We start from the raw sequence: 17,308 nt of genomic DNA, 5'->3' as shown, positions 1-17,308 counted from the left end.
ACATGCGCGAGTGGCGAAACCCGGAAATAACGCACACCGTTACTTCCGGGCTGCCACAGAGCACATTCAACTCGAGGTATGACTGTACAGGGTGAGTCCTTTAAAAGAGGCCCCATGGCTACAGAGTACACATGTTCCATGGGGCCTCTTTTAAAAGACGCACCCTGCATAACCTACCTTTCCTCCAAAGTAGGCAAGATTATCCCCTTTTTTATTCTCACAACAACCCTGTGAGGTAGGTCGTGCTGAGAGAGAATGACCTGGTTGTGATTCAGCTGAGATATGCACAAACGTTTTGCTCATGCATGGATCCCATTCACTCCTCCACTTTCACATCCCACAGTTAGACCAGGGAGTGTCTAATTAACCATTGTTTCCCATTGTGTTCAGACTAGGATATTATGGCTCTCTGCTTCAGAACAAGCCATGCTCTGAATCCAACTTCATATCATACTTTAAGCTCCTGACTTGTACCAAAGCCGAGTCCAGAACCAAAAGCCAGTGCCATCGCCTTGTCTCCCACTTGGTGTAGCAGGATCCAGACAGGTTGGACACAAAGCACACTACAGTGGTACCTCAGTTTATGAACTGAATCCATTCCAGAAGTCTGTTCTTAAACCAAAACCGTTCTTAAACTGAGGCGCGCTTTCCCTAATGAGGCCTCCCGCTGCCGGTGCCCTTCCACCATTCGGATTCCGTTCTTAGACTGAGGTAAAGTTTGGAAGCCGGGACACTACTTACGGTTTTGCAGAGCTCGTAAACCGAATAGTTCGTAAACAAGGCTGTTCTTAAACCGAGGTACCACTTTATTAAGATCAGAAGCAGAACATGCGCAGGGATGCTGAAGCCATACTTCCACTCTGCATATCCTGATCATGCCACTGCTTATTTCTCCATCAACAATTGAACGCCTTAGGCTAAGGTTGCAATCCTAACCCTACTTACCTGGTTACAGGTAGGTAGCTGTGTTGGTCTGCCGTGGTCAAAACAAAATAAAAAAAATTCCTTCCAGTAGCACCTCAGAGACCAACTAAGTTTGTTATTGGTATGAGCTTTCGTGTGCATGCACACTTCTTCAGATACTTCTTCTCCAGGTCCAGTACAAAGACCATAAGAAGGGAGAGCAGGGACCTTGAAGTTCACAACAGTTGTTAAGCAAGCAAGCAAGTAAGCATACAGGTCACCTTTGTCACAGTCAGGATGCCTATGTCCTGACCAGGCCTGCACCCAATCTTGGTTTTGTATAATCGTGTTTGTCCTCAGTAACCAAAATTATATTATCAACAAACACAAGCAGAAAAGTTGTTTTCCTTCATTTGCAAGGAATCATACAAAACAAAGTGGCACTAATAAAGAAAAGTTCCAGGGTGGCAACAGAAAGCAAACTAAAAATGCTTTTGCAGCTCATCAAAACTATCCAACAATATCAAGTTATAGAAGAACTGGTGCTATTAACAGTAATCCTTCTAGTTGGTTAATTGGTATGGCAACTTCCATGCACATGACGTGTGATGCTAATTATTTCCCCCAAGAGTTAAGTGATAATGAATCAGAGGCAGCTACAGGAGAGCTATGAGATTCAGGTGAGGGTCAGATGCCTTGTCAATCCCAGCAGATATATAAGAGGACGCCCAGGCCTGCGGCCTGCCCAGGCACATCTGTAATCAATAATCCACAATGTTGTGGCCTTACTTGACCCCAAAGTATGTGTCTTGACTGGGGTGTGGTCAGAGATGGTGTAGCAGGGGTTGTGGTGCCTGGCCACGCAATTAGAATTGTGCTGTAAGCCATCCAAGGGTCTTAAAAAGCCAGAGTCACCCCTGATGTTTTGCATTCATCCAGGCACAGGGACCTGTGGTCTTTGAGATGCTGTTAGACTGCAGCTCCCATGAGCCTCAGCCAACATGGCCTATGGTCATGAATGATGGCAGTTGCAATGCAACCAGGGCCTTCTCAGTAGTGGCGCCCGCCCTGTGGAACACCCTCCCATCAGATGTCAAGGAAATAAACAGCTATCTGACTTTCAGAAGACACCTGAATGCAACCCTGTATAGGGAAGTTTTTAATGTTTGATGTCTTACTGTGTTTTTGTTGGAAGCCACCCAGAGTGGCTGGGGCAGCCCAGTCAGATGGGTGGCATATTGATATTATTGTTGTTGTTGTTGTTAGTCACAAGTTCCCCATCACAGCACAAGTCCATAACAAGCAACAAATCTTTACTAATAGAGACGTTCCGTCCTGACCCCTTCTGCTCACATGCTATCACTCTCAAAAAAAAGTGGAAGGAGATTTGTACTAACACGAACTCATCTAATTTCCTCTGACACAATATTTAAAAATTCATGTATGTAGCTGCAGGATGTGATGCTGCCGCGACAGAAATGTAGGTTAGGCATGGGGGTTGCAAAGGTTCACAATGAAACTCCCCACCTCTTTAAGCCAGGCAGGATCAGGTCTGAACTTCTGCTCCTAGAGCAGCACCCGCACCCCAATTCTCCTTTCAACTTTCATAGGTCTGTACCCCAAGGCAGAGGAAACCGGTGCAAGTTCACATTTTGCTTTTTGCTTCCTTGTAGTCATGAGCCAAACTAAGCACCTCTGCTTACATACAAAGGAGCCTCATATCGAAAACAGAAAGATCAGTGCTATTTCAGGTTTAGGAAGGGAATTGAGGGTAGGCAGGTTTAAAAGGAAAACATGATTATTATTCATTTAACCTTGCTATACATTTAAGAGGCAGACATTCAGGCTAAAACCTTAACTTAACTGGGAGTCTGTGTGAAGAGCTGACCAGATCATGGCAGGGAAGGGACTAAAAGACCATTTTGTACTAAAGGCAGTTAAGGAGTAGAGATAGAAATGTAATAAGTAAAGGAATATGGGAAAACTTCTAAATAATCAAATGTTCATCATGGTAGGACCTACACTTTGGAATTCCATTCCCATTGATAAGCTATACAGTGGTACTTCAGGTTACATACGCTTCAGGTTACAGACTCTGCTAACCCAGAAATAGTGCTTCAGGTTAAGAACTTTGCTTCAGGATGAGAACAGAAATTGGGCTCTGGCAGCGCGGCAGGAGCGGGAGGCCCCATTAGCTAAAGTGGTGCTTCAGGTTAAGAACAGTTTCAGGTTAAGTACAGACCTCTGGAACGAATTAAGTACTTAACCTGAGGTACCACTGTATTGTTTTCAGCCCAGCTAAAACGTATTTTGTTTAAGCAAGCCTAGTCATACATGTAAATTTGACGTGTTTTAATATGTAATTTCATTATATAATGCATGTTTTAAAACTGCTGTTTTCATTTTGAATTTTTTAAAAGGTGAGCTTGTTTTTAGCATCTGATTCTCTCAGTAAAGTTAATGTATATTTTATGGTTCATGTAAACCGCTTAAAAATTTTGATGATTACGCCATATGTAGAACCTTTAAAGTAAATAAAATTGCTAAAGATAGCATGGTGCTGATTCTTGAGGTTCACCAGTGTAAGGGGGAGAAGACGGATGCACAATACACTTGTGAGCTTTGTCTGCCTCAGCTATCAACGGGTTCTGCACATACTCTGGACCATAGCCAACATATTAAAATATATATTGGAAACCTGCTGCAAAATATAGGCAAGCTCTTATCCAAAATTACTTTTCATTTAACAGTTGAAAACTGAAAAAAAGAGAGAGAAAGGTAAAAGAAGCTCTATCGGTTCCCAATCCAGATTATTTTTATCTTTCATCTCATTCCTTCCCTTGGTATGTACCTTCTGTGATTAATAATGGAGCCATCTGATCCTGGAAAATAAATCTGTCAGCGGTTTTGTCCCATCACCTTCCAACAGGATGTGCTGGGACTTATTAAATGCACAACACATCAGTCACACTCTAAAAACACCACACTCCCCTTCGTTAAGCTCAATTGCCAGGGATGCTACCGAAGGCCTCCCCACTCAGCACAGTACGTCCTCGCCGCCTTAGGGAAAAGGCTGTTCTGGAACAAACTGACTGTTTCGCTGCCCTTGCTGAGGTGAAGCATTAGTAAGCAGGTGAACACATCCCTCAACAGAAGCCCATTCGCATCCAGAGTCTGTAGAGGGCTCCACTTCCTATCAAATACAAATCCGATGCCGAAAACAGTGCAGTGTCTCTGTTCAGCTGTGCCCACAAACTCCACTGTCTGCCTCGCTTCTCCCAAACCACCCTCAGGTCCAGTTCAAGGACATTTTGCAGCCGGGTGCGGGAAAAAACAAAGGGAATGCACACCCCCACACCCCTCTCCTCGCAAACAAGTCAAGTTGCCATAGTACCCAAGGCCAGCCGAGTTATTTTGGCACCCGAGGCAGAAAAAACCCCAACCGCCTCTCTTTCCAAGAGTACAAATACAAGGAGAATAAACAACATAGGTAACAATTTGCTGCTGTTTTCTGAACACCTAAAATCAGCCACCTGAGAATGCTCTGGCAAATGGTAGGGCCAGCAAAAAAAGCAAGACGTTGACCTGGGATCCTAACTGAATTTTCCAATTTGCTTCTAACCACAGGTTCTTGGTTGCCCCCAAGATGGGGGCAGGACGTCACACGTTGCGTGTGTGTCACATCGCGTGACGTCACACATGTCTTCCAATGTCATGCAGGCTGGACTGGCACGGCCTAGCAGAAAACTCTACCGGCCTGGCCTGCGCGGTGTCAAGAGATGCTGTGCAGGCCAGTGTAACCTCATGGCAGGCCATGCCAGTCCCTCAGCATCTCCCAGCCCCTCGCAGGCCAGGCCAGCTTTCTGTCGATGCCATGCCACACTTTGCTTGGCGGTTTGGCGTCTTCTGCTCCCTCACTAATTCTTAGCAGGGGGCTCAGTCCCCTGAATATTGAGGGGGATGGTGACACCTCTGCCCCCTAGAGTTGGCGCACCTGCTTCCGACCTGTTGAAGAAGAAGAAGAAGTGGTGTAACATTGCAACTGAAGCAATTTTTGAAGCAGAATAGGGATGCGGGTGGCGCTGTGGGTTAAACCACAGAGCCTAGGACTTGCTGATCAGAAGGTCGGCGGTTCAAATCCCTGCAACAGAGTGAGCTCCCATTGCTCGGTCCCTGCTCCGGCCAACCTAGCAGTTCGAAAGCACGTCAGAGTGCAAGTAGATAAATAGGTACCACTCCAGCGGGAAGGTAAACTGTGTTTCTGTGCGCTGCTCTGGTTCGCCAAAAGCGGCTTAGTCATACTGGACACATGACCCGGAATCTGTACGCCGACTCCCTTGGCCAATAAAGCGAGATGAGCGCCGCAACCCCAGAGTTGGCCACGATTGGACCTAATGGTCAGGGGTCCCTTTACCCCTTACCTTTAACAGTGCTTAGGTAACAGAAGAGCCGGGAGCCAATGAGACACAGTCAGTTTGGACAGACAGCACAAATGGATGAGTTTGATTGAACATTTTTGTGGCCTTCAAGCAAGGCAACACTTTTCTCTACTTCAAGGATGAAGAACATGGGACCCTTCAGATACTGTTGGACTTTGACAACTTCCATCAGCCCCAACTGGCATGGCCAATGGCTGGAAATGATGGCAGTTGTAACTCAGCAACACCTGGAGGACTGCAGATTCCACATCCCTGCACCAATAAAAAAATGCATAGCTGGGGCAATGTGTCCTGTTTTGTTGCCTGATGAGAAACAGGAAGTGCCACCCTACTCTGCCCTACTGCCCACCCTGCCTCTGCTGGCATTGCCTCCCTGCCATCCACAGCCACTGGTGGAGAAGCGGCTCAGGCATTGGCCACTGATTTCTAGTGAGATCTCACTAGAGATGGGTGGGAAACCTCGGAGGCTTTTGCTGCCTGAGGCAGCTGCTTCACTCTGTCTCATGGGTAGGTCGGCCCTGTGAATAGCTACTAAACATAGCTCCTTGATGTGTACTAATAGCTTGGAGATGTTTCCTCAATGACTTTTGAGGGCTGGCACGCTCATCTGCTCTAGTGGGGAGCTTGAGCAGGGAGAGTTTAACAAGTGGTGCTCTGTGAACCCCAGAGTCGGCCACGACTGGACCTAATGGTCAGGGGTCCCTTTACCTTTACCTATGTTGGTTGGGGCACAGAATCAGGACTCAGTTTCCCTTTCTGTATCACTGACTGGTGAGATTCCACATTGTTTTGCCCAGCAAATGTGTGCAGTCACAGGGTTCACAGTTAACTGGACTGGGGTTGATACTGCATGACTTAGGAGGCCAGCACATCAAACTGGTACTTCTTCGCATGCTCCTAAAATGATGACATCTGTATTCATTGACTTCTATTCAACACCAGAATTTACAAATCTACTCAGGGCCTAAGAAGTGTGCCTGCTAGCAGCAACTCACGAAGGTAGTAGAGGACCACATTAGATTGTATGGCTGGATCTCTCAACACCTTTTTCTTTTGCCTGAAAAATCTGCGTGGAACTGCTCATTAAAGCAATGCACCATGTTTTCTTGCCCCCAACAACAACTGCAACATGGGATCTGAGAAGTGCACCTCAAAATCCCTTCTGACATTGCAAGGGATCTTGGGGTGCAGTTTGGATCACTTGCTGCTTCATCCTCTTGCTACATTGAAAGCTAACGCCACCGAAAGCTCAGTGTATGGGTTACACAGTCAGGTTGGCCCCATAGCTGATTTTAATGTTAGCAGGTCAGATTTCCTGGGTAAATGTGCATAGGATTGCTCTGTAAGCAATCTTGCCAGTGTTCTCCATGCCTTCCCACTACACTTTGGGTAGAATATAGGGTGACTTACTTCAGGGGTCAGGACGCTGGTGGCGCTGTGAGTTAAACCACAGAGCCTAGGACTTGCCGATCAGAAGGTCAGCGGTTCGAATCCCCACGACGGGGTGAGCTCCCCTTCCTCGGTCCCTGCTCCTGCCAACCTAGCAGTTCGAAAGCACATCAAAGTGCAAGTAGATAAATAGGTGCCGCTCCGGCAGGAAGGTAAACAGCGTTTCCATGCGCTGCTCTGGTTCACCAGAAGCGGCTTAGTCCTGCTGGCCACACGACCCAGAAGCTGTACGCCGGCTCCTTCAGCCAATAAAGTGAGATGAGCGCCACAACACCAGAGTCGGTCACGACTGGACCTAATGGTCAGGGGTCCCTTTACCTTTATCTACTTCAGGGGTCACTACCACGGCACACAGAAGAATAATACCTGCAGGCACTGAGATGGTAAACGCTAAGCAGATTCTGCAGCTGAAATGACAGAGCAGTGCAGAGCAGTTACTGGTGCTAGAAGGGTCCACTCCCTTACACTCTAATTTGGAAGGATGTTTAGGGAATGAGAATTGGCAGGGACGACTGCCCCATTGGCGTCACTCCAGCTTGCTTGTTTGTATCCTGCCAGCCATGTGGTGCTGGTGTCAGGCACTTGCTTCATGCTGTGAAGGGACTTCCCTCACCTGCTATGTCTGGATGGGGCAGAAATGAGCAAAAAGGAGCACCCCATTAATTCAGCTGGTTGTTTGTTGCCTGCCAGCCATGTGGAGCTGAAGGCGAGTCCTTATTTTGCTCATGGAATGGCTTTTCTGAAGGTGAGTCGTGTGTGTGATTGGCAAAGAGGCAGATATATGTGTGGTGGAGGGGGCAGAGGTGTGAATATGTGATCTATGTGTATGTTTGGTCTGTGTGAGAGGGAGAGATGTGTGTTGTGGGGCTGATACTGCATGGGTGTTTGTGTGGTCTGCAAAAGCGAGAAAGAGATGCACTTCTGCAGAGAGGGAGAGATGTGCATGTGGTTTGCATGTGAAAAAGAGAGGGGGGAGGTTTCTGTGGTCTTTGTGGTTTCTGTGTGAGAGAGAGATACACTTGGGTAGAGAGAGGGGGCAGATGAATGTATGGCTGTATATATGCGAAGTGTGTTTGTATGAGTGAGTGTGAAAGAAATGTATGTGTGCCTGATCTGTTTGTGCAAGAGACAGAAGTGGCGTAGCTGCCATGTATTTTCCCCTAGTACTGGGGAAATATCCTTGTCATTCTATGTGGGCAGCAGGGAATCAATATTGTGAGATCTTCACAATTGGGACAGGTGACTTCCCAAGGCAAAGCAACAACAACAGCAGTACAGTGGTACCTCGGGTTAAGTACTTAATTCGTTCCGGAGGTCCGTTCTTAACCTGAAACTGTTCTTAACCTGAAGCACCATTTTAGCTAATGGGGCCTCCTGCTGCCGCCGCACTGCCAGAGAACGATTTCGGTTCTCAGCCTGAAGCAAAGTTCTTAACCCAAGGTACTATTTCTGGGTTGGCGGAGTCTGTAACCTGAAGCGTATGTAACCCGAGGTACCACTGTACTATCTCTAATGTGTTATGCCAGGACTCCATGGCAGCCATTTTGTGACCAGAACTCACACAGTACTTTCTCCAAATTTGAAATGTGCCCTCTGGTCCAAAAAGATTGGTAACTCTTGGTCTACCTTATAACGATTATTGAGAGATAATTTGCACAACATTCTGTGACCACTTGAAATGTGCCACATAAATGTTTGTCATCATTATCAAGAAAATTGACAAAATCACAGAAACACCCAAAACATGGATAATTGTATAAATTTATTCTTTAACAAAAGAAGACAACATGTAAAATAAGTATATAATGTCTCCCCTTTCACCCCACCAAAGTAACATCACAGCCTGTCCTCATAACCATTCAGGCAAAAGATTTGCTCATGTTCTCAATTTTGAATCATGTTAATTTTGAATCAGCTGCTTGTATCTTTAAATTTTAAATCTGGAAGTGGCCTTTGCAGTATATGTTGAGGCATGCTTTGCTAAAATTTTCAATAATGTAATATATTCCATTGCTCTGTTTTTCACTCACTGATCACTTTTTTTAATATTGCCAATTGAGTACCCTGTAAGAAAATAAAGCACCCAAGGACATACATAGAAAAGGCAAAGTAATAGAAGAAACCAATTTGGTTGTTACAAATGGGGTGTGGGAGAGAGAGAGCAGAGTATCCTAAGTGCATATATAGTAAAGGTAAAGGGGCCCCTGACCATTAGGTCCAGTCGTGGCCAACTCTGGGGTTGTGGTGCTCATCTCACTTTACTGGCGAAGGGAGCCGGCGTACAGCTTACGGGTCATGTGGCCAGCATAACTAAACCGCTTCTGGCAAACCAGAGCAGCGCACGGAAATGCCGTTTACCTTCCGGCCCGAATGGTAACTATTTATCTACTTGCACTTGGACGTGCTTTCGAACTGCTAGGTTGGCTGGAGCAGGGACCGAGCAACGGGAGCTCACCCCATCACGGGGATTCGAACCGCCGACCTTCTGATCAGTAAGTCCTAGGCTCTGTGGTTTAACTCACAGCGCCACCCACGTCCTTTAAGTGCATATATACCTGGGTTTAAATTGCTAATATCAATGGTCAGTTTAGTTCCTTTCTTCCTCTTTGTTCCTTTCTTCCTCTTGTCATCCTAAATATTCTCCTGTCACATTCCTCCTTGCAAAGTCAAAATACTGGCAAGCAAACAAGCTTTGTAAGGTCATGTTGTGCCCATAAGCATTCATTAACAGAAGGGATTTCACAGCCAGGACTCAGGCACACAGTCATTTCTGACAGCATTTAGAGTACCATTAGCATGCCACCAGTATTAATTACTCCTGATAGGAGTATTTACTTGACCAAACACCGCAGCAGTGGTAATAACTACTGTGGTAGTAGGGAACCTATGGCGATATGAAAATACTACCAGCGGTAACCATTTCCATAACCATCAAGACTTAATTACACCCATGATTTAGCAGGAGTGTAATTAATATGGGTGAAATTTGCAAATGAGTTAATTCTATCAGATATTATTCACCCCACCTGTAACAGTTTCAGGGTGTTGTTTTACTTTCACAGCTCTGACTTTGGCCTCATGACTCAGGTTGTAATCAAAGATGGAGAACTTTTGGCCCTCCAGCTATTGCTGAACTCTTACTCTCATCAGTTCCAACCAGCGTCGCCAATGCTCAGAGATGATAGGCGTTGTAGTCCAACAGCATATGGAGGCTTACAGGTGTGGTGTATCCACAGTGCTGTTTTTCTAGAAAAAGAGGTCTCCCTTGTATGCCTCCCTTGTTCTCTTGTAATGGTGCCCACCTGAGAGGTGCCGGAATTGAGTTCCGGAGAGTTCCAGCTGAAAAAAAAGCCCCATGTCTCAACCATATGAGGAACTGCTGAGTCTCCTCTCAGGAAGTGTACTGTTTAGTTTCAGTTCGGCATTAAAAGCAGCAAGGTTCCCCATCCCTCTTCTAAAACCATTAATGGAGATTGGGAATAATGGAAACAGGAAGAAGAGTGGATCACAATCTCTGAGGGCTCACCTATATTTCCACTTGCCCCATGCCTAGAAAGCATGGGTCTGAGCGGTGTTTTGCTTGTCCTGTACCTTCTAGAGACAGGTCTGAGCCGTTTTGCCTTTGCCTTTGCTCTCAGAAAACCAGCTCTTTGGCACGAAATTGGAACAAACGGCAAGGCACAGAAACCCTGAATGGTGTTTGTTCTGATTCAGTGCTAAACCACAGTTTTTCCCAGGGGAAAGCAGCGGGGGAAATGGAAGAGCAGATGAGCCCTAAAGTGGCCACCACACTATCCTCCTTTCTATCTATTCAGCTACATTCTGTGTTTACAGCATGTGTGATTCTGAAGGCTGTGTTCAACCACAGAGAGACAGTGTGTGTGATTCTACTAAATCAACCCGACACAGCTGTTACCTGTGAGAAAATTGCACTAATATTTATCTTATCACTTTTGGGGAGAGTTTAGAGAGAGCGGGAAGGAGAGAGAGAGAGAAATAGTAAGTCTTGAGAAGCCAAGAGCTGCCACCAGAAAGCCAATTGGCCAGTTTATTTTTACTGGAAATCTACAACCTGGAAAGTTTCTGAAGTAGAATGAGAGCACACAAAAGCTAGTTACGAAAAGCATCCTGCCAAGTGCCTTGTGACAGTGCCAGCCTTGAGTCAGCCATTTCCCCAGTCTGGCAAAAACAAGAGCATTGAAACAGTGCTCTTAAGTGCTCAAAGCACCACACATACCTTATCTCAATGATTTTTACAAGAACTCTGAAGATTAGCTCTGTGGCCCCCATATGACAAATGCAAATTGGGAAGAAAGGGTGGGGGAGATGTTGGATGAGATTCATGAAGTTTGAACCAGGTGTTAACTCATTCTTACAAACCAAGACTGTGCAAACGTTACAAAGTTTACTTGAGTAATATAATGCCCAAGAAGGTGAACAGGAAGCTTCCTGTTCAAATCTTGGCTCTGCCATGAACTTATTCATTGTCCCTATAGGCTCTTCCCCATCTTCAATATGGAGATTATAATATTGACCTACCTTACAAAGTTTTTGTAAGGACCACTGAGCTACCAATTTGAAAGACTTTGAGCACACTCAAAAGCACCATACGAAGAGATGGTGATGACAGAAGAAGAACTTTGAACACCACAGAAGTTCAGAATAAAACAAATGCCTTTCAGACCAGAGAGGGAGTAAGACATTTGAAAGGATGGAGAATGGGAGGACACATAACCAATCCCATCCTCGTTGTTGTTGTTTAGTCATTTAGTCGTGTCCGACCAGAGCACGCCAGGCACTCCTGTCTTCCACTGCCTCCCGCAACTTGGTCAAACTCATGCTGGTAGCTTTGAGAACACCGTCCAACCATCTCGTCCTCTGTCATCACCTTCTCCTTGTGCCCTCCATCTTTCCCAACATCAGGGAGTCTTCTCTCCTCGTGAGGTGGCCAAAGTATCGGAGCCTCAGCTTCAGGATCTGTCCTTCCAGTGAGCACTCAGGGCTGATTTCCTTCAGAATGGAGAGGTTTGATCTTCTTGCAGTCCATGGGACTCTCAAGAGTCTCCTCCAGCACCATAATTCAAAAGCATCAATTCTTCGGCGATCAGCCTTCTTTATGGTCCAGCTCTCACTTCCATACATCCTCAGGCATCCCTAAATCGATGGTCAGACCTACATAATTCAAGTCACATAACATAAGAAGAGGCTGCTGGATCAGGCCAATGGCCCATCTAGTCCCTCATCCATTTTTCACAGTGGTTGACTAGATACTTATAGGAAACCAGCAAGCAAGACTTGGGCGCAACAACATTCTTCCCACCTGTGATTTCCAGCAACTGGTATTCAGAGGAATGGTGTCTCTGAAAGTGGAGGTTGACTATAGCCATCATGGCTACCAGCAGACAGAAACAGGTGCATGTACTCATCACCCCAGGTTTTCTGGAGCAATGCAACATGTCACCTGTTTATTCAACCATCTTGCATGCCCAAATGGGAAAGAGAAGGGCAAGGAGATGACAACTGGTTTTCTCATATTATTTATTAAGAGTATCAGTGGGAGTCTGATGGTGCGCTGCAGAGGTGGGGAACCTTTTTTTAACCTAAGGCTGGGCAACCATCTGCAGGCCATATGGTGCTAATGGGTTTAGCCAGATCCAAAAACTTGTCAGAGCAACTGGATGTGGCTCATTCTCCCTGGACCATGGGCTGCATCCCAGTCATGCAGGTACCAGATATTCCTACACCTCTGTCTACACACAGCTCCACCCACGTAAGCAAGAAGCAGTATTGCAGTTCAAGGACATATCCCAAGCAGGATATGTCAGCTGGTAGGGAGGAAGTCCAGAAAGGAGCAGCCTGGGGGGCCCGATAGAGAGTCCTGGAGGGCCACATTTGGCTCTGAGGGTCTGCATACCTCCTGTAGTGAAAGGAGCAACCACACACTGGTCAAAAGGTCTTTTGCTGCACAGCTATTGAGCCCCCAGGAACATCCACTGGCAACTCACTTGGTGAACTGGGGGCAGTGACTGCAGGTGTCTCACAGAAAATCGACATCAGATTGCACTCATTTTAGAGCTCTCCTTTTGCTTGCGCTCTGTGGTTTGTAAATGTTTGCCTCTCATTTCAGTGCTGCTGCTTCACATCTTCAGTGCTTCCTGTTTGTGACCTGCTCTTCCTGTTTCTGCTACACTCGCTACCTTCTGACTGCTGTGGCTTCCTGAATGCCCAGCCTTGCATTACTTCCATGCCATCAACACCTTGCCTGGTTTTCCCTCTGAGCAAAACAGGCTAGTCCAGGGGCTCCCAAACTGTGGCCTGTGGACCACCCGTGGCCCACAAGCTTCATGCCGGTGCTTCACGGCATGCTCTCCTTAACAGTCATATAGTTTTTTATTGCTCCTTTTATTTCTGATATTGTATTTAATTGCATTACAATGCTAATTCTGTGGAATTCAAACTGTAGGGCAATAAACTGCAATATAAGAAATGAAAGAAGCAATTAAAAATGCAATTAAAAATCACACATCATCTAGCACATATCACAATTTGCTATGACAGGGAGAAAAATCGTAAAATGGTCCACCAAGAACCTCAGCAATTTTCAAGTGGTCTGTGGTGGTGAGGGGGTACAACTTGGGAATCACTGGGCTAGTTTACAGAGGCCAGGAGTGTGTTTTGAGAAGGAGCTGAGGTGTTCTGAGTTCAAATGTATGTTCATCAGTGAACACAATAGATGGTTTTAGGCAAACAATACAGCTTCCAGCTTCCCTCCTCCATCTTATGACACAGGTGATAATACCAGCCTAGCTTAAGGGTAAGGTAAAGGGACCCCAGACCATTAGGTCCAGTCGTGGCCGACTCTGGGGTTGCGGCGCTCATCTCGCTTTATTGGCCAAGGGAGCCGGCGTACAGCTTCCGGGTCATGTGGCCAGCATGACTAAGCTGCTTCTGGCGAACCAGAGCAGCGCACGGAAATGCCGTTTACCTTCCTGCTGGAGCGGTACCTATTTATCTACTTGCACTTTGATGTGCTTTCGAACTGCTAGGTTGGCAGGAGCAGGGACTGAGCAATGGGAGCTCACCCCGTCGCGGGGATTCGAACCGCCGCCTTCTGATCGGCAAGTCCTAGGTTCTGTGGCCCACCAGCCTAGCTTACACAGTTGTAATAATGATTGATACAGCTGTGGAGATCTTTGGGTAGTTGGGAAGAGTGCAAAACTAATATCAAGTATTATTAAATAGTGGTGGGGGTGGGAGTTGACCATGGGGTACATGTAAAAAAGAAGATTAAAAATTAATAGACTGAAGAACAGAACAAAATAATCTTCTAGGACTGATGGTGTAAGGTGACTGAGGGAGCTTCATCTTTGTCTGGGGATTTGTATCCCAAGCCCAACCCTAGTCCATAACCACTCCAAATTCAGGAGTAGTGCTGAATTCCACTACAACTGGAGGCCAGGCCAGATTCCTGGGATTTAGAAGAGGCAACCCAATTTCTGGGTCAGCCATTTCTGAGAGGCCTTCCCTGAGAAGTCCTCCTAGCATGTTTGGGGGGCTGTGGTACTTTGTGGGTTGTAGGCTAGAAGCAGTTTGTCTCCAGGGTCTGCCAAAGCAAGCACTTTGAAGATTTCCTACCACCCACATCCAATAATTACCGTATTTTTCGCTCTATAAGACGCACCAGACCACAAGACGCACCTAGTTTTTGGAGGAGGAAAACAAGAAAAAAAATATTCTGAATCTCAGAAGCCAGAACAGCAAGAGGGATCGCTGCGCAGTGAAAGCAGCAATCCCTCTTGCTGTTCTGGCTTCTGGGATAGCTGCGCAGCCTGCATTCGCTCCATAAGACGCACACACATTTCCCCTTACTTTTTAGGAGCGAAAAAGTGAGTCTTATAGAGCAAAAAATACGGTAATTCCCAGCAAAAGTTTGGTTTCACCATCTGTGCTGTTGCTGAGAAGAGCCATAAAATGGGAAGAAGCAACATTTCCACGGAGGGCCCCTCCAGACGGGTGTTTTAGTGCAGGTACGTTCTTCAATATGCTGTTGACACAGCAATAGCGCATTAGTTGTGTGTTCATTCTTCTTTAGTTTGTTCCGGGATGCTTCCCCTGCACCACCACATTGTGCTGTCTGGAGGGGCTACAGCATAACCAAAGCAGAGCAAAAACTAAACCGGAACAGCTATGCTCTAAAAAGTTGTGGGGTTTCAGGAGGAAGTTGTAGGATATGCACTGCTTGGAAATGAAGTGTTGTGACCACTCCACAACCTTTGCAGACCCAAAGAGAATTGAAAGTAGGATTGTGTGTGACCACTCTTGAGCACAAATGATCATAACTGTGCAAATAAAATGGATTTCTGTAGCCACCCTGCAAGTGACCCACAGATTTGCTTTTCTGCTTGCTTCATGCCCTCTTCACATCCCATACGGTAGGTCCCTGTTGAAGCAACTACAGAATTTTGCAGAGTAAGAGAATGCGACTCAGCCAATTTTGCTATTTTAGCTATTGGAGGCTTCCTGACTTTGCCTGGACAGAATTACAGAAGGAGCCCACGTTACAAGACCAGTCCTTTATCTTGCTCATGACTTCAAACCATATGCAGCTTATATTTCACGAGAAATGGGCATATTGTGCAACTATTCATTATTTTTTCTGGGCATGGGTGGAATAGTTCTGCATAGCACCCAAATTGTCTTCAGCACGGGAATTGCAGTTTTTACAGATACGAATCGTTCTCAGTGCCTTTGTGAGGTGGAGTTGAAGGAAGACTGATGTTGGCACAACAGAAGCCATACAGAGCACTTCAAATTTAGGATCAGATGTACACTCTTTATGGAAAAACAAAAGTGGAACGATTAGGCAGTTCAGTTGAAAAAGTCCAGAGCTCAGACAATGAGGCAGCCATGTAGGGTTTGTTCTTCTGTTCAGAACCCCCTCCCCCCCGCCCACTTCTTTTGTAGGCTGTGTTAAACTTCAAAGACCGGAAAGAGAATTGGCAAAGAGGTTGTGGCCACATAGCAGACAGAGAGCCCAGAAGCAAAAGGACAAGGTTTTCCTAATGTGAAAGAAGACATCCCAAATTTCTCCATATCCAACTCTTTCATGACAGAGAATTTGCACCGGAGTTATTAAAGGAGTATTGAAAGCTGCCTTATACTAATTAATCCATCTAACTCAGTATTGCCTCAGTGTTTTCCAGACTTGGGTCTCCAGCTGTTTTTGGACTACAATTCCCATCATCCCTGACCACTGGTTCTGCTAGCTAGGGATGATGGGTGTTGTAGTCCAAAAACAGCTGGCGACCTAAGTTTGGGAAACATTGGTCTACAGCAACTGGCAGTGGCTCTCCAGAATGTCAAGCAATCCTCCCTGGAGATTCTGGGAGTTGAACATGGAACATTCTGCATGTAAAACAGATGTTCTGCCACTGAGCTGTAGACCCTTTGTAGAACCTCCTCTTTTTCTTTTCTTTTCTTTTCTTTTCTTGATGGGGTAACCTCCTAGACCATAAAAAAGGCTGATCACTGAAGAATTGATGCTTTTGAATTATGGTGCTGGACGAGACTCTTGAGAGTCCCATGGACTGCAAGAAGATCAAACCTAGCAATTCTTGAGGAAATCAGCCCTGAGTGCTCACTGGAAGGACAGATCCTGAAGCTGAGGCTCCAAAATTCCTCATGAGAAGAGAAGACTCCCTGGAAAAGACCCTGATGTTGGGGAAGATGGAGGGCACAAGGAGAAGGGGACGACAGAGGACGAGATGGTTGGATAGTGTTCTCGAAGCGACCAGCATGAGTTTGACCAAACTGCGGGAGGCAGTGGAAGACAGGAGTGGCTGGCGTGCTGTGGTCCAGGGGGTCACAAAGAGTCAGACATGACTAAACACTAAACAACAACAACAATCTCCTAGAGCAGCAGATCTGGAGGCAAGTTAATATGAAACCTAATCTCTACACTTACCCATACAAAGACACTCCCCCCCCCCCCAGTCATCAGTCTTTTAACCATGAGCATTTCAGACTTACCATCCTCACCAGAGCCTCAAAGTACTGCCCTTAATTTCTAGCCTTATGAACTCATGAGAGAGCTGCAGTTTAAATACAGTGAGGAGAGAGAAATAAACTTACCAAAGTAGACTGGTTTTCCACACACGGGGCAATATGAAATCATCGTTTGTCTTCCTTCAGGCCCCTCTTGACGCTCATCAGCACCGTTTGAATCAACAGGAGTCTGTTCGCTTGGACTGACAGGAAAACCATGGCTGGGCCAGGGCGGTGAGCAATGTGCTCTGCACTTTCAGTCAGGATGTTGTGGTTATAAGTAAATGAGTGAGCACATTGTTGTGTTAGTGACAGGGCTGAGGAGAGGGAACCAACAAGTAACTTCTCATTTAAACAAAGGTATTGCCCTTTCGAGTCTGATTTTGCAACAGTAATCCATGCTTTAAGTCACATCACGTTTAGATTACTGTGATGCGCTCTTCATGGGGCTACCCTTGAAGAACATTCAGAAG

The 17,308-nt window shown here is 46.0% G+C and overlaps 1 protein-coding gene across 1 annotated transcript in view; it reads right to left on the bottom strand.

Moving 5' to 3' along the window:
- The window catches only part of LOC114588151 (cysteine-rich protein 1-like), a 31,481-nt gene extending 14,399 nt beyond the window's left edge, over positions 1–17,082 (bottom strand). The window contains exon 1 of the mRNA XM_028713110.2: positions 16,923–17,082. Within this exon, the coding sequence (XP_028568943.1) occupies positions 16,923–16,965 (43 nt within the window). The 5' untranslated portion in view covers positions 16,966–17,082. The remainder of the gene's footprint in view (positions 1–16,922) is intronic.
- Between the last annotated feature and the right edge of the window lie 226 nt (positions 17,083–17,308).

This window comes from Podarcis muralis, chromosome 17 (assembly GCF_964188315.1).
Source record: "Podarcis muralis chromosome 17, rPodMur119.hap1.1, whole genome shotgun sequence".
NCBI classification, from domain to species: domain Eukaryota; kingdom Metazoa; phylum Chordata; class Lepidosauria; order Squamata; family Lacertidae; genus Podarcis; species Podarcis muralis.
This window is presented reverse-complemented; position numbering and strand designations above follow the sequence as displayed.